Genomic DNA, 25,591 nt, shown 5'->3' with positions numbered 1-25,591 from the left:
AAACATTTTCTAACACAGACTGTTACCCATGTATTCAAATATACTATCAAAACACACTGTAATGCTATTACTGCAAGCCATATGTGATGGATTAAAACAAAGACTGTTTAAAGTTTAAACCAATACTGAACAAACTTTTTTTTTATTCTTACTGAGATAATGGACAAAAAAAGAGTTGTTTTTTTTAAAATGACATCTTAATTATTGATATAAAAGTCAAAACATACATTATATTTAAAATTTAGAGTTGATATTCATTCATTACACTGACAAGAAGAAAACTCTTACAGTAAGAAAATGTAAATATTATAACAGACCATTTATATTTGAATACAAATTTTAGACAACTCAAAATCAGCAAAATTTTAATAAAATATCTTATTATCCTAACATTTATAGGATAAGTTTAAAATAATATAAATAAACAGTCCACTGTTGAAATTATTTTCAATAACCAGCAAGGCTTTTCATTCAATTTTTTTCACTCTAACAAATTTCAACTTGCTAAAATCACATATTCTGTTTTTCTTCCATTTGAAATACCACAGGAGATTTTAAGAAAAAGGAATTTTTTTCCTGTCAAATCTTCTGAACATTGATAATCAAACCTACTGCCTTGTGTAACATTGACAAAGTAACATTAAGAGAGAACATTTAATCCTGCTGAAGGTAATCCATGAATCAAGAGATGTCAGAACATATTTTAAGTTCATCTGGGCAGTGATCAGATATATTGTAGGAACTATCATTGCTCTGTACATACTATTTTTCTTGAGCAGCTTAGGAGTTAGAAGTCCTCCATTTTAACTTGGCTGAGACAGCCTTTAAATGAGTTTAATCTGACATCAATTTCCCCCTCCTCAAGCTCATCTTCTCCATACAGTTCTCTGTAACAAAAATCAGACATGCACATTCTGATACAGTTTGTGTGTTTAACGCCCCAGAGGCCCTGGCATTCAGCCCCCATTTCACAGCGCTGCCTGGCCGACTTGTAGCGCTTGTCATCTCTTTTCTTCCTGTATGTGTAGCGTTTGAAGGCATACTCTGTAACATTTTCACACAGCTGCGCCAGAACCAGCAAAATGAGTAAAGTCCAGACTAAACTTTTATAGACTGCAGCCATGATGATGGTTCATGTTATAGCCATTGCTAAAAAAAACCTGGGGAAACATAAATTTGAATCACTGTATTTCAAACCTGCCTGTTTCTCTTTGTGTGTGCTTTATACTACAGAAAAGTGATTGGTATAAATTATAAAATCTACATAAAATAAAAGTGCCCATAAAGAAAAACTGATGAACTTCGAGAGCAGGAATAACTACAAAGACCACTACAACTTTGTCTTCACCTTACCCTATTGACTCACTGGCTTTGCACTGAGATTTTTAAAGGATCATTCATAAATAAGTTAAACAGTAGGCCTACACTACTAAATACTGGGCCCTCATGTAGCTTTGCCTTTTTAACTACTAGGCTTGTCAAAGCCAGTGTAAAGGAATTAAGTCAATTTACTAGATTAATAATATATCTACTGAACTAGCTGTTAGGCACTACTATTATTTGAATAATTTTGAATGTCCAAATTACTCTTGGTCTTAGAAACTACTAATTTTACTCAACTAATGTAAAAATCAAGTCACAAATGAGCAGAGTTTCTTCCAGGCATCTCTTTGAAGAAATTCTACCACCCCCCGAACGAAATGGAAATTATATTATATAGAAAATATATACCCCACCCCCCCTGCAAATGAGTAAAAATAAAATTAAGGAAAGTAGGCCTAATCCTTTCATGAATAATGGCAAAAAATAAATGTTGTGCATTTGCCATTTAAAATTAATTCCAAACATATGAAATGAAGGCATTTAATCATTAATGAGTAGCAGAGCCACACACGGCCGATTTACGCACCTCCTAAACCTAAAAGTCAAGTAAAAGTGTTTTCCTAGTCCTAGACTAGATAGATTCTAAGTCATCTAAGAATTCTAAGTCCTAACACTGACTACAGTCTACAGTTAGTAGTAGTTAGTAGTGTTAGGCTAACAACACCTAGAAGATCTAGATCTAGATAGAATAGATCTAGGAGATTCTAGACTAAGTCCTAAAATAAAACGATAGATTATCAAAGATTTTTCCCCCAAGCGCTATATTACACAAATAAATAGACAACTTAGGTTAGCCTAAATAATACTAAATGAGCCTATATTTAAAGTAGAAGAAACATCCTACAATAATTTTTATTTTGAGACGGTATTCAGTTATTTGTTGTTTACCAAACTTTACAGAATCCACCTAACTGTGTGACAACGCCAAGTTGAACTTCAAAGAGAGGAGAGTTATAATCAAGTACGATAAAACAGTATCGCTTCTCTACCAACCAAGCCCAGTTCTACTGAACTTTAGCCTTATCAGGATAGTCGATTTCTCAGTAGTGGTATCGCTGATATATTTGTTGACTTGACTTGGTTACAACACTGGTTGTGGGTTATGCCAAGAAAAGATGCAATAGACCTAGATCTCTATTGAGTATTGTATTGATGATATAGTCGAGCAACCTACTTCACGATTCCTCCCCTTAAATAAACTCACTTCTAACGCGAACATCTACAGTAGTAGTAGATCTACTTTATGACTAACATTTTGAGAGAAAAGTCAACATATATTATATTATCCACCTGACATACTATACTCTAGTGCCTAGGGGGAGCTAATAATAAAGTGAAATTTCGTTTAACATTAAATTGTGCTCCAGATGGAAGTAAATACTTTAGAAAAAGGAAAGAAGAAAAGACAATGTGTGAAAACAAACTTCAAAACAGATGATAATGGAACTGGCGATGACAGTTTTTCAAATAAAAAACTAAAAAAACATTCATTTGGTGACCAACAAAATATTTCTTTTCTTGATGCTCCAAAATGTTGTATTTGGAAAGATATCAAAGGGGAAAATCTAAATTTACAGTATACACACTTATACACAGCAGAGGAAGCAACATGTCTATTGAACCAGTGCGAGCAAGAGCTTACCTACTATGAAGGGGACTTGGCTAAAGTGATGATGTTTGGAAAGTCAGTTGATATACCTAGGAAACAGGTAACCCATAACAATGCACTGAAATTAGCATGGTAATCAGCAGCAATGTAGATAAAAATTAGGGGAAGGGGGAGGAATGATAAAGAGTAAATAAACTTTGTGGGGAAAAAATTAAGAAATTATTTTCTTTCATGCCTTGTAGACTGGTAATATCAGCCAGTACCACCTAGTTACCTGGGTGTACATGTATAGATAATAAAATCACAGATAATCCTAGGCCTATACTGTTAGGACTAAGGAATACGATTATATTTAAAATACATAAGTAATTTTCATTAGCTACAAATTAAGAAAGATTTCTGAAAGAGACCGGCCACTGCCATCTGTTTTTCTCAATTAATAAATTGAATGCCACATTTTTTAAGGACATTTCAATAATTTCCTGATTTTTTACAACAGGTAGCCCATGGCAGTGAAGGGTTGTCATACACATTTTCTGGTAAAACTTTACCTGCTCAGCCGTGGACGACCTTACTGGTGAAAATTAGAGAACAGATAACACAAACAACAGGCTACAGTTTTAATTTTGTACTCATCAACAGGTGAAGACGAAATCTATACAGCACATTTTAATACATTTGAAACACATGAATGACAATATTACTTATTCATTGCTTTTAAAAAATTTTGTTGGGATACTTTAGTTAAAAAGACTATTACTATCTTTAAATTCTGTATAAGCTCAACATCTTTTTGCAGATACAAAGACGGTAAAGATTACATGGGAGAACATAAAGACGATGAGAAAGATCTCCAGTCAGGATACCCAATAGCATCTTTAAGTTTAGGTCAGATGAGAGACTTTGTGTTTAAACACCAGGACTCCAGAGGGAAAAATGCCAAACGCAAGATAGACACGGTCACAATACAACTGGAACATGGTTCTTTACTTTTGATGAAACATCCAACAAACTCATATTGGTACCACTCTCTCCCCAAACGCATGAAAGCTCTGGGGTTGAGGATTAACATGACATTTCGTATGATGGACAAATCACATTGTAAACATGTCAAAGTCAGTTGATTGAAGCAGTGATATAGTGTTGGACCAATGTTTTGTTACATTTTTATTCAAGTGAAATGCATCAGTTATCTACAAATAAAATTCATTTGAAAATAAAATGATGGCCAAACCCAAATAGTTTATTATATTTAGTTCAAAAGCTGTTTCTAATAAATGTCACTATATATACTGCTCCATTTATTCCCTGTCAAAAAAACCTGAACAATATCAAAGCTTTTGATAATCTCACACTGTTTAATATTATTATTAAATGTTTTTTGTATTTAGGCATCATGTTGAAAATGAAATACATCACAAAGTCAATCTAATTTTAAGGGGGAAAAAACACAACATGTACATTTCTAATACAGTGGCTTGCTAGTAATAAATTTCAAGCCAGTATAAACTAAAAACATACACACATTTTAAAAATGTATTATATTGCATATAACTAAATTAGTTAAGAAGGCAATGTTAAAAATTCAAAATATTAGAGTTAGTCTCCAGCATATTGAAAACTTTAAAAATCAGCAATTTTATTATTACTTCAACTATTAAAATAGTATTCATTTTATTTTATCATACAAAGAGTGTTTATCTTTGATTCCACCATGTGAAATGTTAGCGCACTCTCTACATCTCATCAGTTAAATTTTATTTTGTAAAATAATACCCAAAAAATTGCTCATGGCTGGTAGTCCCTACTCAAGAACAAATATAGTGCCAACATTTAATCCAGCATCAGCTGAATATCTAGAAATTTCCTCATAAACTCATCATCAGAGATAGGCACCCTCTCCGTTCCTTGACTTAGTTCTACAGCTTTTTTGTGTCTACGCTGTAGCTTAGCTGTAGTGGCGTTGTCTTTAAAAACTAGAGAACGTCTGAATTTTTTCTTTGTGAACACTGCAAGATGGTTGGGCGGGTTTTCCTTAATTGTCTCCCATACCTTAGGTTTGGGCTGCACAAAGTTTTTATTGCGGTACAGATCAACAAGTGCGGGACTTATGTCTATACTATCAGACTTTGGTTCCTGTGTTGAACTTTTACCATCACAACTTTCAGATGAGTTTTTGTCTTTATTATTTCTTGTGATTTTTACGTTATTAACAGGTTTTGAAGTTTGAGGAAAGCCCCATGATTTTCTATTTCTCAAAGATTTCAAAACTCTATTGCCTGTGTCACTGGTATCCATCTCTTCAGCAGTATCAGAAACCAAGTCACCGGAGACTTCAGTTTCCATGTCAACAATGGGTAACTCATGTGGAGATTCTGCATCCTCTTCTGAAATGTTCAAATTATTTTCTAATTTTGGGCTGCTCTTTGCTGCACTACATTCCTCATTGTCTCCCCCTATAGTGTGAGTGCTGCTAGATCTTCTCTTATTCTTTCCCTTTACAGGCACGTTAATGGTCACATCAGCTGTGCTTAGACTTTTAAAGTCATCTATCATTTCATTTAGCACATACATATTTGATTGATTATCTGTCATGTTCTTTGGGCAATTTTCCAATTCTTGATCGTTTTCAGTACATTGATCATTGCAGTTATCAAGCATATTTTCTTTATTTTCTAAATCAAAGTATGTATTATAAATGTCTGCTTGGGAAATACTGAATGATTTGTTGACCAAACCTGAAGTTTTTAATGGAGAAACAGAGCTCAGTGTAAGATGGTCATCAATTTCTGGGCTTTGCTCTAGCGCAAAACTCAGTGGCATTTCATGTGGTGAGAAAAATCTGGAGGACCTTCTGAGAGACTTTCTTTTACTTTGTTTGCCTGGTGTGCTAAAATCTGTCTTGTGCTCCATCTTATCAGCTACTGGTAAATCATTAGATGCTAAATTTGGTAAACCCAAACTTTTGATTAAATCTTCTGTAATTTCTAAATCACATCCATTCAAAGAATTAAGTTTTTCTAAATTTAATTCAATGTCTTTATTGTGATCACTCACGCAAAACTCATCACCAAAATTTTCAACAACTGAAATATTTTCTGGCATAAAATCAGGTTCATCATATACAGCTACTCCAGTTGTCCCACCATTACCTAAAGTTTCATGAGTGCTTGGATCTAAAACATCACTTTCTAGAAGCTTGTCAAAGTCAAGGCTGGTTTTCTTTGGTAAAACTTTATCAACATCTGCACCACAAGCAACTTCAATGTTAGGCACACTTTTTTTCAAAGAAAGACTTCTTCTTTGTCTTGCCTTTAGACTTTTGTCTGAGTTTGGCGTCATTTTTTCTCTCTTCTGCTCAGAACCTGGCGTTCCACTCTTTCGTCTGATTTTCAATGGCAAAATTGGCTCTCCTATTCTATTTTTGTTTTCTAGCTTTCTCTCCAGGCCAAGACCTCGACTTGTCTGTAATGCCTGGAGCTTGGATGACAGTTGCTCTATGACAGACTTCAAATGTTTGGACTGAACATCTGAAGTGTTTCTGGCACTTGTTTTATTAGGAGTTTCTTGATTTGATTTAGAGCAGCATGACACATCTAGAGACTGATGAGCACGTTCATTCACCTTGTGGGATGGGAAACTTTTCTGCGGGGTCCTTTTATCAACATTTGTTTTTGGATATGGCTTTGGTAACTGGAGAACTGGCTTGGTTTTCTTATCTAGTGGCAGTGCTCCTTTATTAAAAGAACTTGGCTTGTTTTGCTTTAAACCTGATTTACTGTTCCTATATATTCTAGTATCTTGTAATCTCTGTTTTTTCTTGACATATTCTCCTGTTGAACTAGGTTTAGTAGAAGAATGAGGCAAGGTAACAACAGCAGATTTGGTTTTAACCACCTCATTAGGTTCAAGATTGCAAGAAGTTGCCAAAAAGCTGGCTGTATTTTTACCATCCTCAGCATCTTCAATAAGTTGTGTATCTTCATCAACTAAGCTAGGATAGTTGGAATCTGCAATGATGACGGAACTAACGTTCAATGAAGGGGCATCTGCTACAGCTGACAATGATTCTGGTGTCCTACAACATTCAGGGGTATTGGATGAAGTTGTTGGAACACCTTGGTCCGAGAGGACAAATTCATAATCAGCAAAGGTTGATGTGTGTTTTGAATGATCAACATTTTCTCCTAGCCAAGCACTCCCATAAGCAGACTCAACAGCTATTACGTCTTCACTGTCATATTGGTTTTCTAATACAGCTTTCACCGGGATAAAAAAATTTGATGAGCGTCTTAAATTGCGAAGTGATCGGCGACGACATTTCTTGGAATCCATCGTGACATAATCTGTTGAGTTTAAAAGTGTAAACTATTGAAGTAAAGAGAGTAATATTACCTGGCTATTATTAGTAAACTATTGATAATATTAAAATCAATTATGAGATAATAATAATAATGAAAAACTAAAAAGTTGAGCCAAGAAATTTGAAATAAACACTGAAATTACTAAATTAGTACAGAGGAATACCATCAGATTACACAAATAAAGGTACCATAAAAAATGTGGATTCATAATCATGCTCAAATATTTGTAGTTTGATATTACTGATAAAGTGATATGAAACTTGGTCAGATGACAAATCCCTAAACAAGACAGACAGTAATTACATGGATTCTGATATAACTAAGGAGAATCACAGATGAAACACCAATGTTTTTCAGCAGGTTATTTTAATTTCTTCAGTTAAATATAGGATACAGTTGGAACCAAGAAAGGTAGCACAATTAACTTATATATTGACAAAAAAAGCATTTAAAAAGTCTAGGCAGATGTTTTAATTATTTAATCTGTACATTACTTGATTCAGACCTCGTTTTAAATTGAAATTACCTACAAAATGCACACTCAAGTTTTTGGACATTGTTTTTTACAGTTAACAGAATATGCTACTGTGAAGCTAAAAGTAGGATCATTAGCCTAATTAAATCTTCATATATTTGTTTTTTGATTCTATAGCCGCCTATATAAAATTAATTAGGGCTATCCTAAAAATTTTATTTTAAATTTAGGCTATAAATTAGTCTCCTACTAGTAGATCAGTAGATACTAGATAACACTGGACTAACACACCTTTTTGAAAGAAGATTCAGAGGATTTTAGATACCAATGACAGATAATAGACTCTTCTATAAAATATAAGTGTTGGGTTGTTAGTAGTATTGTAATCTCGACTAATTTTATGGTTAGAAATTACAAATTAGGGTTAGGCGTATGGTAGGACCAGGGTCGGGGTTAGGGACAGTGTTAGCATTGATATTAGAGCAAGTAATGTGTGTATTTAGTTAACTACCTAATGCCTAACACAACTGTAGCACCCCTTTTTTTAAAAAATTCCATTATTATCCGACAGGGGTATAAAAATTCTCCCGAAGATTCTATTAAACAATATATAGGGTAAAGGAGGGCGTTAAGAGCCGTGTGGTATTAAGCCCCAATCAACACCCCACCCCCACAAAACCCCCAATAACACTGCTAATCTACTTCTGAGGTAACAACCACTGCTGTTCTTTGATAACAGAGAAGCAGAGGATTCATTTTATGTAATTTATGACCCACTTGGTCCAATAGGGAGAGGATGAGACAAGATTTAATCCCACTGCTCTTTCCCTAAAATTTCTCATCTCCATAAAACCATTTTGTGAACTTTTTTTCCAAATAGACATAACTTGGGAAACTTCACTTTGTAATAAACCAAATGAGTTTTTCAAGCCCATTCTTTGTTCCTGTATTAGAGCATTGATTGTTGTACATTTTAACACTATTTTTATAGCTATGGCTAGAATAGTTTTATTTTGGTGAATTTTATTTGCACAGTGATTATTGGTGCCAAAACAAAATGGCCGACATTAGTCCCATTTTACCATGCTATAAAGTTTTTATCATTATCAGAGTAAAACTTGACTGATCATTACCATGATGGTTTTATTTGTTAGATAATAACTAAATCTACATGAATACATTAATTTTGTTCACTAGCTTGCCTGTTCAGAAAAGTTATAACAGATACTGTTATGTGGCTCTTGAAACCCTATGTGCAAGTTTCTCATTTATTAGACCACTGAATATGACACTGGTATAGGAATAGTTAACACAAAATGTATTAATTGTTAAACAGACTTGTGTCTAAATGATAGAAATACTATTCTAACCTGCTAAAAAGTAAAAATTCAGTCATCTCATGTTAGCAAGGTAATTTTTAAAATGGTATGAGTACTTATTACCCCTAAGGGGCAATACAGCAGACTCAGCCCCCACCTGTTTCTAACCAACCATAAAACTTCTAATCTCTTTGTAGGTAACAGGAATAAATGTTCTTAGGTCTCAGCCAATCTGGGGTGGTATGTTATGTAATTTATGACCCTCATGGTCCAGCATGGAAGTAAACAGACACATTAATACCACTGCTCCCCCCCCCCTTACAATTTCTTACCCCCATGATACCCGATTGTAGGAAAAAAAGTCACAGGAAAAAAAAACACAGGAAAAAAAAACACAGAAAAAAAGTCACAGGAAAAAAAGTCACAGGAAAAAAAGTCACAGGAAAAAAAGTCACAAATATATATTTGCATGATATTTGTTAATACTTTTATGTATTAAATATTTTGAGAGTGCAAATTAACTTAGGATTAATTAAATGTAATGTAATGTGTGTAGGCTGTATACGCATAGGATTTTTAATAATTCATCTAAAAATATTTATTATGAAGTATGTAGATTGTAATTATTTTAAACTTAAGATTAGTAGCATTTAATAGAATGCTCCAAAGTCACGTTTTTCATCGTGTTTTTTTTTTAAATACCAATATTAAATTACCGTGAAATGGTAAGTTCGTCTGACTTGCTGCCCTCAACTCATGGCAACAATAGTTATGTTTAGTTCAACCACCTTTACTGCACACATTTATCAGGCTCATTACATAACAAAACTTAGGATCAAAACAGAAAGCCGACAAGGTTCAAAGGCTGTCATTGACGCATAACGTCAGCAACACAAAATATGTTCGGACAATGCCTACTGAGGAGAGGCCGACCAGAGAATAGCCTACGGCAAAATGTGCCTAAATTTCTTTTATAATTAACTTTTCTACCGCGTATTTAACTAAATACGTAACAAAAGTTGAGATTGTTGTGTTAATTATCTTAGAGTATTTTTACTTACAATTGTTATAAATCATATTGCTTTTAACGTCTATAAATAATTTATGCTATCAAAAAATACAACCCATAACTATAAACATACAAAATTTACAATTCTTAACAAATTCATAAAAATATTTCTAAAAAGATTTTTGTGACTTTTTTTCTGTGACTTTATTTCTGTGACTTTTTTTCCGATAAAATTTTTCCACTGTGACTTTTTTTCTGTGACTTTTTTTCCTAGCAAAAACTGTGACTTTTTTTCTGTGTTTTTTTTTCCTGTGACTTTTTTTCCGTTTACCATGATACCCAACCCCCACCAGTTTCTGGCCCACCATAAAACTTCATCTCTTTGTAGGTAACATGGATTACAGTTACAGATCTCAGACAATCATGTTATGTAACATATGACCTTCATGGTCTAGCAGGGTGGAGACCAAAGAGGAATCAGTACCACTGCTCTCCCCTCACAATTTCTCACCTCCATGATCTAACCCACCATTAAACTTCATCTCTTTGTAGGTAACATGGACTAAGTTCTTAGATCTCAGCCAACCAGAGATAGCATCTCCTTATGTAATTTATGGCCCTCAGGGTCCAGCAAGGAGAACAAAGGGGAAACCAGAACCACTGCTCTCCCCTCAACATTTCTCACCTCCATGTCATGTTATGTAATGTATAGCACACATGGCTTATCAGGGGAAAGCATTAAGGCAGATTAGTTAGTACCAAACCTTTTTACATACAAGAATGTTAACTCTGGACAGCTACACACTAGTATACTAGCTACACACTAGGCATACTAATGTGCCTACTGTAAACTACTTGACTTTAGGCCCTATGTACACCTGTAATTGTATCAATTGTAGACTGGGCCCATTGGGGCCTAGTGATAGCTAGTATCAGTTAAAGTGTGTGTACACAGCATTAACTATTTTGGGGTTAGAAATTAATTATTTTTATTGAGGAGTTAGTCTAAACTAGGAGATAATGCTTATTGCCCTATTGCCCGGCTCCTTTCACCCCAAATGCTGATTTCGGGGGTATGACAATAAATGTTCAATTAAACCCATTTAAAGTATATTTAATAGACTTTGTTATTATTTTTATATTGTGTAAGATATGTTAGAATAATTTTGCCACATTTTCAATACTAAAAAATTCTTAGATTAGTAGAAATCTTTAAAAATGTACAGGTGCTAAAAAGTGTGGCTCTTAACGCCCTCCTTTACCCTATTAAATATAATGTGTCATTATCGGATAGACACTGATATAGTAAATACACTATAAAGTGATTATTAATAAAACTTAAATTACAGTTGGTGAATGTTACACACCGCCATACACTAACAGTACACTGAGTAGCACTGACTGAAGTTTTTAAATTTTTGGTTAGTTGGCCGGGGATGCTGGCTGGCTAAGTTCGAAGTAAGTAAAATGAACTTTAAAATTGTTACTAATTTGTTGTTTGTGTTGTTTGTTAAGGAATTGTCTTTGTTATTTTATATTTAAATTGTTATTTTAAAATTTTAAAATGTTACCCTTTGTTGTTGTTAACTAGAGTATGTTGGATAATTTAATTAATCATATTTTTTTTTCAAAACAAATGTATTGGTGTACAACTTCCTCTTTCGAAATTTGCTTCATAGCCACCGTATCCAATCAAATCTTGGATACCTTCACAGCAAGAATGGTATTGGCCTTTATTCGCAGTGTATCTTTAAAAAAATTATTAATAAATCAGCTATGCCTATTTTTAATTTATTTCATATTTTGATGGACGAAATTGACTACTCTCAATATTTTCTAAGGACATATTCGCTTGTAATATTGTCATCTTCAGTTGAGGTGAGGTGTTCGAAATTAATTAAGAGTTCATAAAGCGTTTTGATTTCTTTGCTCAATATTAAACAAATTATGAATTGTAGATAGGCTATAAATATATCAGACAATATGTTGAGCTAACAGCCTCACAGTTAAATCAATACACGTGAAGTTGATTTAAGTTAAAATAAATAGAGTCTAGAAAGACATTGACAATAGCTCGAATCATGAAAAACACTACACTGTCTGCAGCTAGCCTAAATTCTATATGATTTATCCAAAAATGTGACTCTAAGACCTAAGTGTAGAATTTTGTGTCAGGGTATATTTAATGGGGTCAATTCCAATATAAAAGTGCTTGATGCCAGTGGCGTAGCCAGGATTGTCTCAAGGGGGGGTCCAATTTTTTCCGGGGACAAACTTTCGATTTGCACCCGCCCCCACAAACTTTCGATTTGCACCCCCCCCCTCAAAGTATCGATTTGCACCCCCCCTTCAAACTTTCGATTTGCACCCCCCCCCTCCTCAAACTTTCGATTTGCAACCCCCCCCCCCCCTCAATCTTTCGATTTGCACCCCCCCCCCCATCAAACTTTCGATTTGCAACCCCCCTCATACTTTTTATATATATACCGAGGGGTCTATGGGCGGGTGTTATGACCCCCCTAACCCCCCCCCCCCCGGCCTACGCCACTGCTTGATGCCAAACCCTAAGAAAAGAGCTTCCAGGGGGTCGTCCTTAAATGACGTCACATTCGTAAGGGGGAGGGGGGATCCGTAATTTTGTGATGGTGTGTGATGAGGGAAGGGGGGTCAGATGGTGAGACGTCACACTTTTGCATTATAAAAAGCCATGTTAGAAATCTAATTTTAGACGTTATTTCGGGTTTTAGAAAACTGTTTTAATAAATTGTAATAGGAATTGATTAAAATACTCCTGGGTCCCAGGAAAGCAGCATGTTTGTGCGCTTGTATGTCCGTCTGTCTGTCTTGTGACTTTTCTCCGATATTTTTTTTTCCTTTTTATAACAAGTATTTTCTGTGACTTTTATGGCCTAGCAAAAATTGTATTTTTTTTTATTTATATGAATTATTTTCTTGTAACTTTTTCCCCGCTCATTCGTGTATTGCATGCGAAATAGAATTTATATAGAAATGATATACTTTTACCAGTGTCCGCAACCCCCCCCCCTCGGAAAATTTAGTCCGCCCCCCCCCCCCCCCCCCCCCCCCCCCCCCCCCCCAGAGAAAAATCTGAAATATACACTGAATATATTAATTACACGTCTTTTCTAGTTTGCTGTGTTGACCTATATTTTGTTGAAATGTTGCACTTTGACCTCCAAAACACGTGTATAGAGGGCGTTGTAAACACTCGGCAAACGACTGGCCTGATAATCGGAAGATTTGTACCGGCGAGATGATATCCTACAGAGCTTGATCTGTTTTGCTGCTTGTTTACAAAGTTCTAAGAAAATGGATCGTAATTCAGATAATTTTCGCAACCCTTTCCACCGTCCCCATGTGCATTTAATGGCAGCGTCTGGTCAGCATGCGGTGCAAGCTTCGTCTTCTAAAAGTAAAACCTTAAAAGGAATTATTGCAGGTTAGTTCATTTAATTTTAATTTATTTTGTTTTGTTTTGTTTTGAAAATAACTGATGAGTACTGAAAGTTGGCTCAGAGTTCAGAGTAGTCAGTCAGAGGTCCTAAAAATTTAAGGCTGTAGTGTTAAAGTTTAAGCATATGGAGAGGCTTAGTTTAGTTAGTAGTAGAAGTAGACTTCACTAGATCTATTCTAGATCTAGATCTAGACTACACTCAAGTCTAAGTATTAAAGTAAAGTAGACTACTACTAGATCTACTACTACTACTACTATTAAAAAGTTTTAAAGTAGATCTAGTCTAGATCTAGATCTAGTATTAAAATTAAAATCTATTTTTTATTAGTTCACTTCATTTTAAGATGAGTGTCAATGAGTGATGAGTAGACTGAGTAGCAGACTCTTACTCAGTAGACTCGCAGGAGTCTCAGAGTCAGTAGACTTAAGTAAACTAAGCCAAGGCTCTCCCAAGGGGCCAAGAGTGTCAAGAGTCCCACTGACTAACCTAGATCAGACTAGTGACTAGAAGATCTAAATCACAAATCTAGATAATTATTAATTAGGCCCTAATAGGTCATCTTTCTTTCATATTAGCATTAGAGGCAGAGGGCCTACTAGCTTCGGATTATTTTACAATCTCAAAACAATAGATAACCTTTAAAAAAATATTTGTAAGGACCATAGATCTAAAGCCTATTAGGTCAATTAGGATGATATTTCGAGTTGTCCCTTTGAATCCCGGTCAGAACGCCCCCCCCCCCCCCCCCCAGCCTGGCCTCAACCAACTGGCGGGCTCGCTGCATTGAGATGAATATAAACGCTAAACAATAATATAAACAATCTCATTTCAGTCGGTTAGGCCAATAATTGTTAGTTATAGTTAGCTATGCTAATTTAGTAATCTAAGTAGATCCACAACTTCTTAGTAATGTAATTGAAAAGTATATAGAATCATGTAGACCCATTAATTGGTATTAAAGCATTTTTTATTTAGCAGAGTTTAAGTTGAGTTACTTGTCATACTGTACAGATTTATAGTTTACATTGCAACTAGTTAATTGTTGACCTTGATTTGGGGTTAAGACTGTAGAGTGTAGAGTCAAGAAATTCTACATATGGCAGTTGATTTTGCTTTTGGCTACAGTTCAAACAGTGATGCATTTGTAATTAAAGTTGCAATCATTGTTTAATTTTTGTTGGGGACTACCTGGCTATACTGAGAATGTCTGACAGGCATTTACTCAAATTTACTACATACTGATTTAGGTCTCAAATTACGACTTTTTCTCTCAGCATCAGTGTTAAAACCAGGTTAGCAATACAAACACCACTTAATAATAGGCTGATATCTTCACCCTCTTGAGTCTAGTCTTTGTGTAGACCTAATCTTTGAACTTTAGTTGAACTTTGATAAGTATCAAAATGATAAGGATGTTTTTATTTTTATCTGTTCCTGTACTTTACATTGAAATATTTTTTTAAAGAAAACAGATCTATATTTTTGTCTAGTTTCACAGCTTCATTTGTATGGATTAAAATAGTTTTTACTTCACTTTTGACAAATAAAGTACCAAAGTAGCTTCTTAAATTTGTTTATCATCATGTAGAGCTTAAAAATATTACCACATGAGATATATTTTCAAAGCATATTAAGATAAGTATTCTTGCAGAAGTTACAGAATTTTACCTATTTTAAAAACATGTTGGTATCAAGGGTTTGTGCATTGGTATAGCTTCAAGTTGTCAAGAGCATACATGGTCACCTTATTGTGGCATCTATTTTAGCAGGTGCTTATTTTATGGGAAATCTGAAAAATTTCTGTTACCATATTCTTATGATCTATTTCAATACTGATTCATCTAGGTGCTCTCATTGGTGTTTAAAAAAAAGTTTAAATAAATTATTTTGTTAAAATTGTATAACACTAGTGCCAGAAATGGGATCTATCATAAGCTACCATTAACAGTATGAAAATGCCAACTCAGCTATTATATTGGATGGACTTGTTGTTTTTAACTTTCAAGCATGTAATTGCAGTCTATTGTTTAGTTACTCCACATACCTTGCAACCTGACAGTGCACCCTAGTGTCCTATTTAAAGCTGTTTCTTTCATGGTTCAGTAATCTTTGTTCTTGTGTGAATATATTTTTTTTCTTTCTAAGAATCTTACAGTATATAAGAGATCAGGATGTTTTTGTAGACCAGGATCTGTGAAGGTCATATTTTAATGGTTGATGCTTGTGTCATGGTCTACCTACATAGAAACCTGCTCTAAAAAGACATTGGTCAAAGGAGTCACTGATTCAGAAGATTGCATCTGGTTATAAAAATACAGCCATATTCAATCTCTTCTCTTTATAACACCTCTCCCCCCCCCCCCCCCCATATTTTAAAAAAGAATACAAGTTGGTAGATATCAACTTGAAGCACCGTTAGTGTGCTGTGCTAGTCATAGAATCAAGTATGTAGATCATCATGATATATGGTGTGTCAGCCCAACGCCCCACCTATACATATTGTAACCAAAGCGACCATTCACACCCCTTTCTTCCCACCTCATTGGTTCTCTTATCTTGGCTGTTATGATTCGAGTGTGGAAGAAAATGTTTTAGTTTGCATTTCAAAACGTCTTAGGCCCAATAGTTAAAACAAGGATGTCCTGTAGCTGCTGAGCTATATTAACGTTTAATGTACTTAAGGAGGAAGCATTTTTGTCCCGTGTTAACCATTGTATCACGCTACAACTGAGAAACTGAACATTTAGATCTCTTCTCAAAGCTAACCCGTCGTCACCAAGTCAAACGATACAGTGTCCCGGTCTGTTTATGCATGTCAGCACATGTGCCGTGTTCTATTTTAAGACACCACGCGGTCTGTAGAGTCAATAAACAGCGTTTGAAGCTGTTGGGGTTTGTTGTTTAAGGTTATGACATGACCCGTTCGGCGATGTGGGATGAAGCTAAGGACAGTTAAGTAAGGTTGGCCATGTAAACACGGTCATGGCCGTTGGATGTTTTTGATGGTGGGGCACAAGTGGTGTGATGGTCACATTTTGATTACAGTAACCTTACACCGCTGATTTTTTCGACACCCCATATTTAAAAAAAAAATTAATAATAATATTACTAAAACGAGTTTAATAACTGTAATATTATTGCTGTTCTTAAACTCGTTTTTGAACAAGAAAAATACTTTAAAACCCCATACTAAGTAAACTAGCGTTTAAAATCTCGGTAATGAATGTGTGTGCGTATTGCATTAATAAAGCAATACCTTGACCTAGCGTGATGAATGATACTGGTTAAAGTAAAGTAAGGGAATCTGTACATGATGGGACGACGCTTATAAATAAATCAGCTATGTCTGTTACGGAATGGCTTGACGTATTTTTTGTGCCGACGTTTTTTTTTTTTCTTTTATAGAATTGCTCTTCCCTGCCACAATTTCTCTTTATTTTGATCTAATATATATATATATATATATATATATATATATATATATATATATATATATATATATATATATATATATATATATATATATATATATATATATAACTTTTAAAGCAGTGGTGTGCGGTATTTGTTGCTGTATTATTTAAAATCGAGAGTTGTAGTCTAGATCTAACCCAATGTGTACAGCATTCAGCCACTGTTTGTTTTCGTTGAGTAGTTCCGCGGCTTCCGCGACCGGTGAATGACCTTTCTACACACAACAAACGAATCAGCAGACGTCCACGCCGTCAGCTCGATAGTCGGCGCGGTTGTTTTTTTTTTAATCTTCTACAACTCGACAGCCAACATGTTAAATATTGTTTCCTATGTTGGCTATTGTGTGGCTGAAATCGGTGGAAAAAATGGCATTACGAAAGATGTTTGAGGCGATTGATTTGACGCAGCTGTGCAAATAGACCGGGAGAAATTGTAAACAGTTTCATGTTTGTACACAACACGCTGCCCACTAAGCCTTTCTTTAGGCTGCGTCACGCTAACTTGACCTTGACCTTTTTATCATGTACAATTTTAGTTTTTTAACAGATTTTCGTCCCTTCGATACATTTCAAAATTATTTTTTTTTGACCACTCCTGTAGCGTAAATGTCTGACCAGGTTAAAAATAAACCTTGAGTCACTAAAAATAGCTCTGGCCATCGTAAACATCCTTTGCGTGTGAGGCCCACTTGAAAAAATCCCTACCACTATAATTATCTGGACAATTGCTCTGTCGATATAAGAAGACTGTGGTTTTTTTTAAAGCTGCTTAGTAGTCTACTCAAAAGTGTTTATAGTAAAACATTCTTTAACTTTAAGCCTTATCCTTTTTTCATCGATCTTATAATCTGATTATAATATAAATTCAATTCGGCTTATCTAAGCAGACTTGTTTTGAGTGAGTGGTGAAATTGCATTATTGGTACAGTTAAAATGCTTTTCCATGAAATTGAATTTAACTGTTAAAAGAGTGATAAAAAATGCTGTTTTTGTAGATGAAGATGTATGTGGCTTGTATCTGTGTTTGTTACTTGTTCTACACTCCCCTCCACCCACACACACACATTCATACTATAAATGTGATCAGAGACTGAGGTTCCATAGGGGTCTGGAGATTTGTATCTATGACGTACTTTCAGGTGCTACAACAGGGTCTTTTGCATATGTAGCTAACAATTAAGTTTCAGCTGATGTAATCATTGGGGAGGTGTACGCAAGGAATTCTGGTTGTGATCTGTATCTAACAATAAATGTGATTTACTTTCAGGTGCCATCACAGGGGGTCTAGAGATCTGTATCTAACAATAAATGTGATCAACTTTCAGGTGCCATCACAGGGGCTCTAGAGATCTGTATCTAACAATAAATGTGATTTACTTTCAGGTGCCATCACAGGGGGTCTAGAGATCTGTATCTAACAATAAATGTGATTTACTTTCAGGTGCCATCACAGGGGGTCTAGAGATCTGTATCTAACAATAAATGTGATTTACTTTCAGGTGCCATCACAGGGGGTCTAGAGATCTGTATCTAACAATAAATGTGATTTACTTTCAGGTGCCATCACAGGGCTTTAGAGATCTGTATCTAACAATAAATGTAATTTACTTTCAGGTGCCATCACAGGGGGTCTAGAGATCTGTATCACCTTCCCAACAGAATATGTGAAAACCCAGCTGCAGCTAGATGAAAAATCTGGAGCACAAAAAAGATACAAAGGTCCCATTGATTGTGTCAAGCTAACAGTGAAGGAGTATGGGGTGCGGGGACTCTACAGGGGCCTCAGTGTGCTACTCTATGGGTCCATACCTAAGTCAGCTGTTAGGTACGTTGTGTTTGACTAGCTTTGAAATGTGTTTCTCATGCTACATAAGTGATTATTGTAGCACTATTGAATTCAAATATATCCCACCAGAAGAAAATAATAGTCCAAATTTTAAAAGAAAAACATTTTTTTACTCTCTATCTCTGACATATTGTTCCTTAAATTGTCATGGAAGTGGTGGGATTTGTCTATTCATTCTCATCATCTACACTTGTCTATATATAAATTCTCTTCTTGGAGACGATAGAAAACACCAAGCTGTAAGCGCGCTCCCTACCACCCCCACCCCTACATGGTCTGGTGAGCTGGGGTTCACGCTAAATGTTTGCAATCGTAGAGCCGGGTTTAGTGACGGCTATTAGTGGCATATAATTTAGTTTGAAACAATTTTAAACTTAGGGGATGTAACTAAGAGATTACTTTCACGGAAGAGGTGTGGGGTTGGGGAAAGGAGGGGGGTTATCATCCTTAACGAGCTACTAATAGTGTTTTAAAGCAAATATTTTCATTGTCGAATTCACAAATTATGAATTACTGAAAAGTAGAAAATAAAACAACTAAATAGCAGCGTATGATACGCCGTGGGTCGGCTCGTTGTATATAAATAGCTTGTTTTTTTTTTTTAACATCCTAACCTTTTAATTTATTCTAGGTTTGGTTCATTTGAAGAATTTAAAAAACAGATGGTTGGTGCTAATGGTACATTAAATGGCCATCAAAGGTTGATATGTGGTTTAGGTGAGTCTGTCACTTTAGTACATAACTTATATTACATTGTGTTACTGTTTATATTTCCTTTATACAAATACATCTACAACTTTTTCTAACCTTGGCCACTCAAGCAAGAGGTGAATTTTTCATGCTTGACAAGGGGAAATAACTGTTCCCACAGGTGCTGGTATTTCTGAAGCCGTGTTTGCTGTCACCCCTATGGAAACAATTAAAGTGAAATTTATCAATGACCAGACATCAGCCAAGCCACGCTTCAAAGGATTTTTTCATGGGGTCAGGTGTATTGTCCGGGAACAAGGTTAGCTTGCTTTAATTTTTAAACTTTGTTTTATTACTTCCCCCCTCCCAATATTTTATTGTTTATACAAGGATATAAGGACGGAGTGGTCTAGCGGTAGAAAGCTGGACTGCTAACCCGTAAGTCTCGAGTTCGAATCTGGGTTCAAGTCAGTAGACCGTCCCTGAGTCCACCCAACTCTGACAAAGTAAAGGCAGCGGGGCATAGTGCTGACCACACTATCTCTTCATATACCGAGGTCACAGAAATAAGTGAACTCTACTTCACTTGCCCTATAGACCGTCACGTTTGTAAAGGGAACTTTTTTTATAAAAATGGATATATTTAGAGATGTATATTATTTGTGTATGTATGTATGTAAATATTGTTATATAGAGATAAAAATGTATACCTTGATTACAAAAACATTGTTTTATGAATTGAAAATAAAATGCATTGTGGGTGTTTTATTTTTCTAGGACTGCGAGGCTGCTATCAAGGTGTAACGGCCACAATGATTAAACAAGGTACAAATCAAGCCATCAGATTCTTTGTGATGGAGACCTTGAAGGACTGGTACAGGGGAGACGACAAACAAATGAAGGTGCCCACACTGGTCACTGGACTTTTTGGTGCTATAGCTGGAACGGCATCTGTCTACGGCAACACACCTGTAGATGTGGTCAAGACTAGGATGCAGGTAGAGTCTCTTAAGTCATATGTTTCCATACTGTGATTGTACATCTCTTTACCGTTAGATGATGTTTATTGAACTTGTAGCTGTTAATCCCTTAGCCCTACACGAAACAGCATCAGTGATAAACTTAAAAACCTTAGGGTTAGTCTTGGAGTTGAAATATTACTATAAAAAATACAAGCTATAGCAATATGTCATTACTAAACAACTAGCAATTAGATTTATTTTTATAGTAAAATTTGAAATTGTGTACATATAAGCAATGATATGTTTACCATATGACATTTTAAACTTAATATAAAAATGACAAATGTTTTTTCTGTATGAACAGGGTCTGGAGGCTCATAAATATAAAAACACATGGGACTGTGCTGTTCAGATTTGGAAACATGAAGGTCCCAGAGCGTAAGTACATACCTTCTTTTTGGATGCTTGTCAGTAAAGTCTTTATACAAAATTGTTTTAAATTTTTAGGCTAACTTCCTAAACCAGTTATTTAAAACCATGATTTGGTGAAGCTCCATTAGTGCATAAGCCATAACTTTAAAAAAATGATGCTACTTAGTCAATGCACCTTGATATAATTAAAAAAACTATTTTTTCTGGTTAACGACCTGGATTAACCTTAGGTCACTGTGCCATAAGCTACTTTATTTATAAAAAATAGATAACTGATAAGCTACTTATTTCACTGACACAATTCACAGCAGTCCTAATAAGTCAATAAAGTAATCCTTATCTACAGACAGTATTTTTTTTATAAATGGGCTCTGTAGGTTCAAAGTTCAAGTAAGCTGTGATTTAAGGTTTCCAAAAATTCCTTTCAGATTTTACAAAGGTACAGTTCCACGCTTGAGTAGAGTGACACTGGATGTGGCCATAACGTTCATGATCTATGACAACTTCATGTTCTACTTTAACAAGGTCTGGAAGACGTAGACCTCACCTGCGGCACCTGCTGGAATTAGAATTACTGTTAAGGTTTGACTTGCGCTGTTTAGATGGGGTAAGGGTTTCACATTCTGTATCAACAAGATCTGGAAGATCAACCAACATTACCAATTGTAGTTGTTGTTTTGAAAATTACTAGAAATAACAGTTACTTGTGACCATTTGTAAATGTAGAGTTCGTATTTAAAACAAATATTTAAAGCATTATTTTAACATGTTAGTTTAAATATTAGAACAGCGCCACATACAATAAGGATTTTATTTGCATAATTTATTCCACAATATATAGAACTGTTTAATCAGTTCAGTCGTTAAAAAATTGTTTCAATAAGTTCAAGCAATATTAATATAAAAAACAAACAACAAATAAGTTAAAAAGACCCACTTTGACTTACTTATGAACATTTTAAACTAAAAGGTCTCTTTAGTTGTGTACTTGAGCAGGGGGGAGGGTTAAATCCTAATAGTTGTGCCAATAATGTTATATTTGCATAATAAGATTGTGTTGTTTGTGAAGGTCTCTAGTGTTGAGATTTACATAATGACAAACCATTGAAAAGTTTATCTGTGAACAATCTCATTTTAGTACGTCAACAGATTTTTGTGTGTTTACAAATACTTTACATATTCCAAACTAATTTTTGAGGAAGTTTATTTGAGGTGTCAGGGTTTGTTGAGATCTTTATGAGGGCACATGTTGGATCTATAAGATGTTGCAATCATAATACATACATTATTGTTCATTCTTTTAGATTTTTTTTTTTTCATGTTTAACTTTATCAGAGTTTAAGATTCCATTTCATTACCATTACGATTATATTATGCATCAGAGTTTGAAAGGTTCAATTTCACCACCTCTAACTTTAGTGATCAGAATTTAAAAGATTCTATTTCCCTACCATTTACTATCACCAGTCTTAAGGTTGTGCTTCCATCCACCAAGTTTGCTGCATGTTTCATGTTGGGGCTGGACTTGTATTTAATCAGAGGTTAATTCAACTGGTGAACATTTAGTATTTTGTTCAAGTCAGAATACAACTGCCATAGTTTTACCAAAAAATAATCTTGCACAATTGTTTCAATCACTCATGGGGATTTAATGTGTTATTTTATTTAAATGTCGAAAGATTGTTTTTACTCAGAATGTTTTTGTTATTTCATATATTTTGAATGTAAAATCAAACATGAGCTTATTTCAATAGTTCTTATTGCTAGATGATATTTTATGTTCTAGAGGCTGTGTTATATTATTTTTGTAGGAAACCAATGTTGATACCAGCTTGTAATAGCTCAACCACACTCAGGTTCAGTATTGTTGATGGTGTCTGGTATTATTTATGTCTTCTGTGTTTTTGTAACAGCAGTGAATGGTATTATTTCTTTCATGATTTGTTTTTGTCGAATAGTTTTACATTTTCATTATATTTATTTTAATTTTAAAAATTTATGTTTGCACATAATTTGACAAAACTACATACAAATTCTTCGAGTTTTTAATTTCAAATATTTTTTTTTTCCATTTTACTTGATCCAAAGATATTCATTGTAATCAAATTTTGTGTTCATCTCAAAACTATGTAAATGCAGCTTCAAAATAATATCTTATTCCATTCCATGCTAAATTGCAATTTTACATTTAGATATACTCAACATTAAATTTCATAAGTTTATTAGTTGATTCATATATACTATTATAATATTTATGGGCATATTTTCCGACAACAATATAAATATGAAATTTTGCGCTATGTAAGTTATCCAAGTGAGGAAACACTACTGCAACACTTGATGTGCATTCCTGTATGTAGACACTTATATACTTGTATCTCATGTATCTTCTTATGTTATCTAAATTTGATTTATGTGTTTGAAAAGTTGATGTTTGATGCAGGCATTTGATGAAAATGTCAGTATAATACTGTTTAAATTTTTATCACATTCAGAACTGGGTTGATTTGTGTTCAGTTTTTGAAACATTTTTTGCACATATAATTATTATAAAAATAACTCTGGAAATTGTCTCTTAGACATTTTAAAAAGTCAAGTTCTATCTTATTCTACTGGGTTTTTTCTGTGATAAGTTTATTCAATTTTTTTTTAAAACTAGTTTGTATGATGAAATTCTAGAGTAAAATTGTATGTATAAATTTATATTAGGTGAGCTGAAGTGTTTTAGGTACATCTATTGTTGTAGAATGTGGGATTATAGCCTAGTTTGGGGTGTGGTTTTACCTAGCAGTCTTTATGTGGGGTTATTGCCTAGGCATGTGTGTGGTTATTGCCTAGCAATATCTAGTTATAGCATAGGCGTGTGTGTAGTTAGAGAATAGAAGTTTGTGTGGTTACAGCATAGCAGTGTGTGTGTGTGTGTGTGTAGTTCTAGCCTAGCAGCGTGTATGTATAAGTAGAGTCATTGCCTCTTTGTTAATTTAGAGTTCATGTTGATGTCATTGTTTAGACAAATTAATGTTTACTTTACATCTTTTTTACGTGGATATTTTCTCTATGGTTTCATTAAACTAAATACAAAAACATCTCTTCGCTTTGGTTTGTACAAAACAGATGCTGTAAAACACTTTTAAATGTACAGGTACAAGGAATGGATATGATAAAATGGAGGATTACCAATAAATTGTTTTTTAAAAAAACACTAATAAAACTAATAAGGCTATTACAGTATTACTATGGCACCGTTTTTTCCTGGGGGTTAGTCCGTTGTTTGCATTTATTTAATTTAAAAAATCATCCAGCAACTTTATTGCTTGCAAAAATACAAGGTGAATATGTTCCCTTTTGAGTGCAGCAAACAGTAATTAACAGTTTTAAGTGGTCTCACAGTAGTAGGTTCTGATTAAAACTGACAACGAATTGGGGGGCCGTGTGGTAGGTTTTCTCATTACGTCTACCAATTTAAAAAAACAATTTTACAACTCTTCTCCAATGTTGAAATCCCCATATTCCGTTGTTTGTCGGTGACAACAGCTTTTATTTCTGCTTTATTCACATCATCCCTTCTTCTTTCCAAAAAAATACTTTTGATTTATTGATGTGGGCTCTTATAAAAAAAAAATTCCCAGTCATAAAACTTGTAATAAAAGCCTTTTTATGGAGGGAGGACAGTCGGCAGGCAGTCGCTAAAGGCAGACCGGAAATCAAATATTCTGGATTCAGCTACAGCAAATGTTGAGACTGAGATCGCGTGTTGGCTGAAGAAAGATGACACAACTCATTGCACGTTTGAAAAACTAGATAGACAATCTGCCCCTACTCTCTTTGCATCAGTGGGAGGGGGTGGGGTGAAAAGGGTGGTCATATGGACCAGTTTGTCTAAAATAATTTTTTTACAAGCTTTTATTTAACTCACTTCCTCTGTCGTCAGTCTGTCTAGATCGAAACGCCGGAGCGAAAATTCGGACACTTCTGACAGATACGGTTCGTAATTGGTACGTGGGTCAAGACATGAAAACAATGCATTATGACATTAAATTTGACTATTTAAATTACTATAAAGAAAAGCGTGGGTCACTTTTGTATCTATTGGATACCCTTACTAATATTTAGGAAGAGACCCACGCTTTTCTTTATAGTTATTTAAATAGTAGTGTATAATTTATTTTCTACTTTTTAGTGTATGTATTACATAAAAGCTTGTTATTAAAACGTTTTTTTTTATCAATTTTTTATAAAAATACGGATGTACATGAACAAGAGAGTTTATTCAAAGCGAATTCTATATATTTTTCGCACGAAAACTTCATGTTTCGGAAACATCCAACGTCTTTAAGTATAGAAAAAAAAACGTGAAATACAACTTTTGAAGTGATCTCTACACCAACACCAACGATATAAATTAAAATAGGCCTAGGCGGAAGAACTGTTATAATTCATTTTCATCTCAACAGCCACGTCATCAAAACCCGCGAATGAAAGTAGATAATCAAGCGGTCATAATTTCATCTCAAATAATCTCCCCTTTTTTTCTTCCCCTTCCCTCCATCTGC

The 25,591-nt window shown here is 34.5% G+C and overlaps 4 protein-coding genes across 4 annotated transcripts; 2 read left to right on the top strand and 2 right to left on the bottom strand.

The window, feature by feature from the left end:
- Positions 1–106: 106 nt before the first annotated feature.
- LOC131934651 (uncharacterized) lies at positions 107–1,176 on the bottom strand. Its single transcript, XM_059290724.1, has one exon. It carries the CDS (start codon positions 1,121–1,123, stop codon positions 788–790), a length of 336 nt encoding a protein of 111 aa, XP_059146707.1. The 5' UTR covers positions 1,124–1,176; the 3' UTR covers positions 107–787.
- Positions 1,177–2,552: 1,376 nt separating this feature from the next.
- On the top strand, positions 2,553–4,220 carry LOC131934979 (DNA oxidative demethylase ALKBH2). The gene is made up of 3 exons (XM_059291257.1): positions 2,553–3,092; positions 3,492–3,634; positions 3,792–4,220. Exons 1-3 carry the CDS (start codon positions 2,751–2,753, stop codon positions 4,114–4,116), a joined length of 810 nt encoding a protein of 269 aa, XP_059147240.1. The 5' UTR covers positions 2,553–2,750; the 3' UTR covers positions 4,117–4,220.
- LOC131934968 (uncharacterized) lies at positions 4,220–7,333 on the bottom strand. Its single transcript, XM_059291246.1, has one exon. The coding sequence runs from the start codon at positions 7,325–7,327 to the stop codon at positions 4,826–4,828; it is 2,502 nt and encodes an 833-aa protein (XP_059147229.1). The 5' UTR covers positions 7,328–7,333; the 3' UTR covers positions 4,220–4,825.
- A 6,062-nt stretch (positions 7,334–13,395) lies between these two features.
- On the top strand, positions 13,396–24,122 carry LOC131934960 (putative tricarboxylate transport protein, mitochondrial). Its single transcript, XM_059291236.1, has 7 exons — positions 13,396–13,619; positions 18,723–18,933; positions 19,586–19,671; positions 19,826–19,963; positions 20,422–20,642; positions 20,971–21,044; positions 21,467–24,122. The coding sequence occupies exons 1-7, from the start codon at positions 13,490–13,492 to the stop codon at positions 21,576–21,578; spliced, it is 972 nt and encodes a 323-aa protein (XP_059147219.1). The 5' UTR covers positions 13,396–13,489; the 3' UTR covers positions 21,579–24,122.
- Positions 24,123–25,591: the final 1,469 nt, after the last annotated feature.

Source organism: Physella acuta, unplaced genomic scaffold (genome assembly GCF_028476545.2).
Source record: "Physella acuta isolate Inbredline_101_S28 unplaced genomic scaffold, ASM2847654v3 ptg000012l, whole genome shotgun sequence".
In the NCBI taxonomy this organism is placed as follows: domain Eukaryota; kingdom Metazoa; phylum Mollusca; class Gastropoda; family Physidae; genus Physella; species Physella acuta.
The sequence above is the reverse complement of the archived record's forward strand: the minus strand, read 5'-3'. Positions and strand labels throughout refer to the sequence as shown.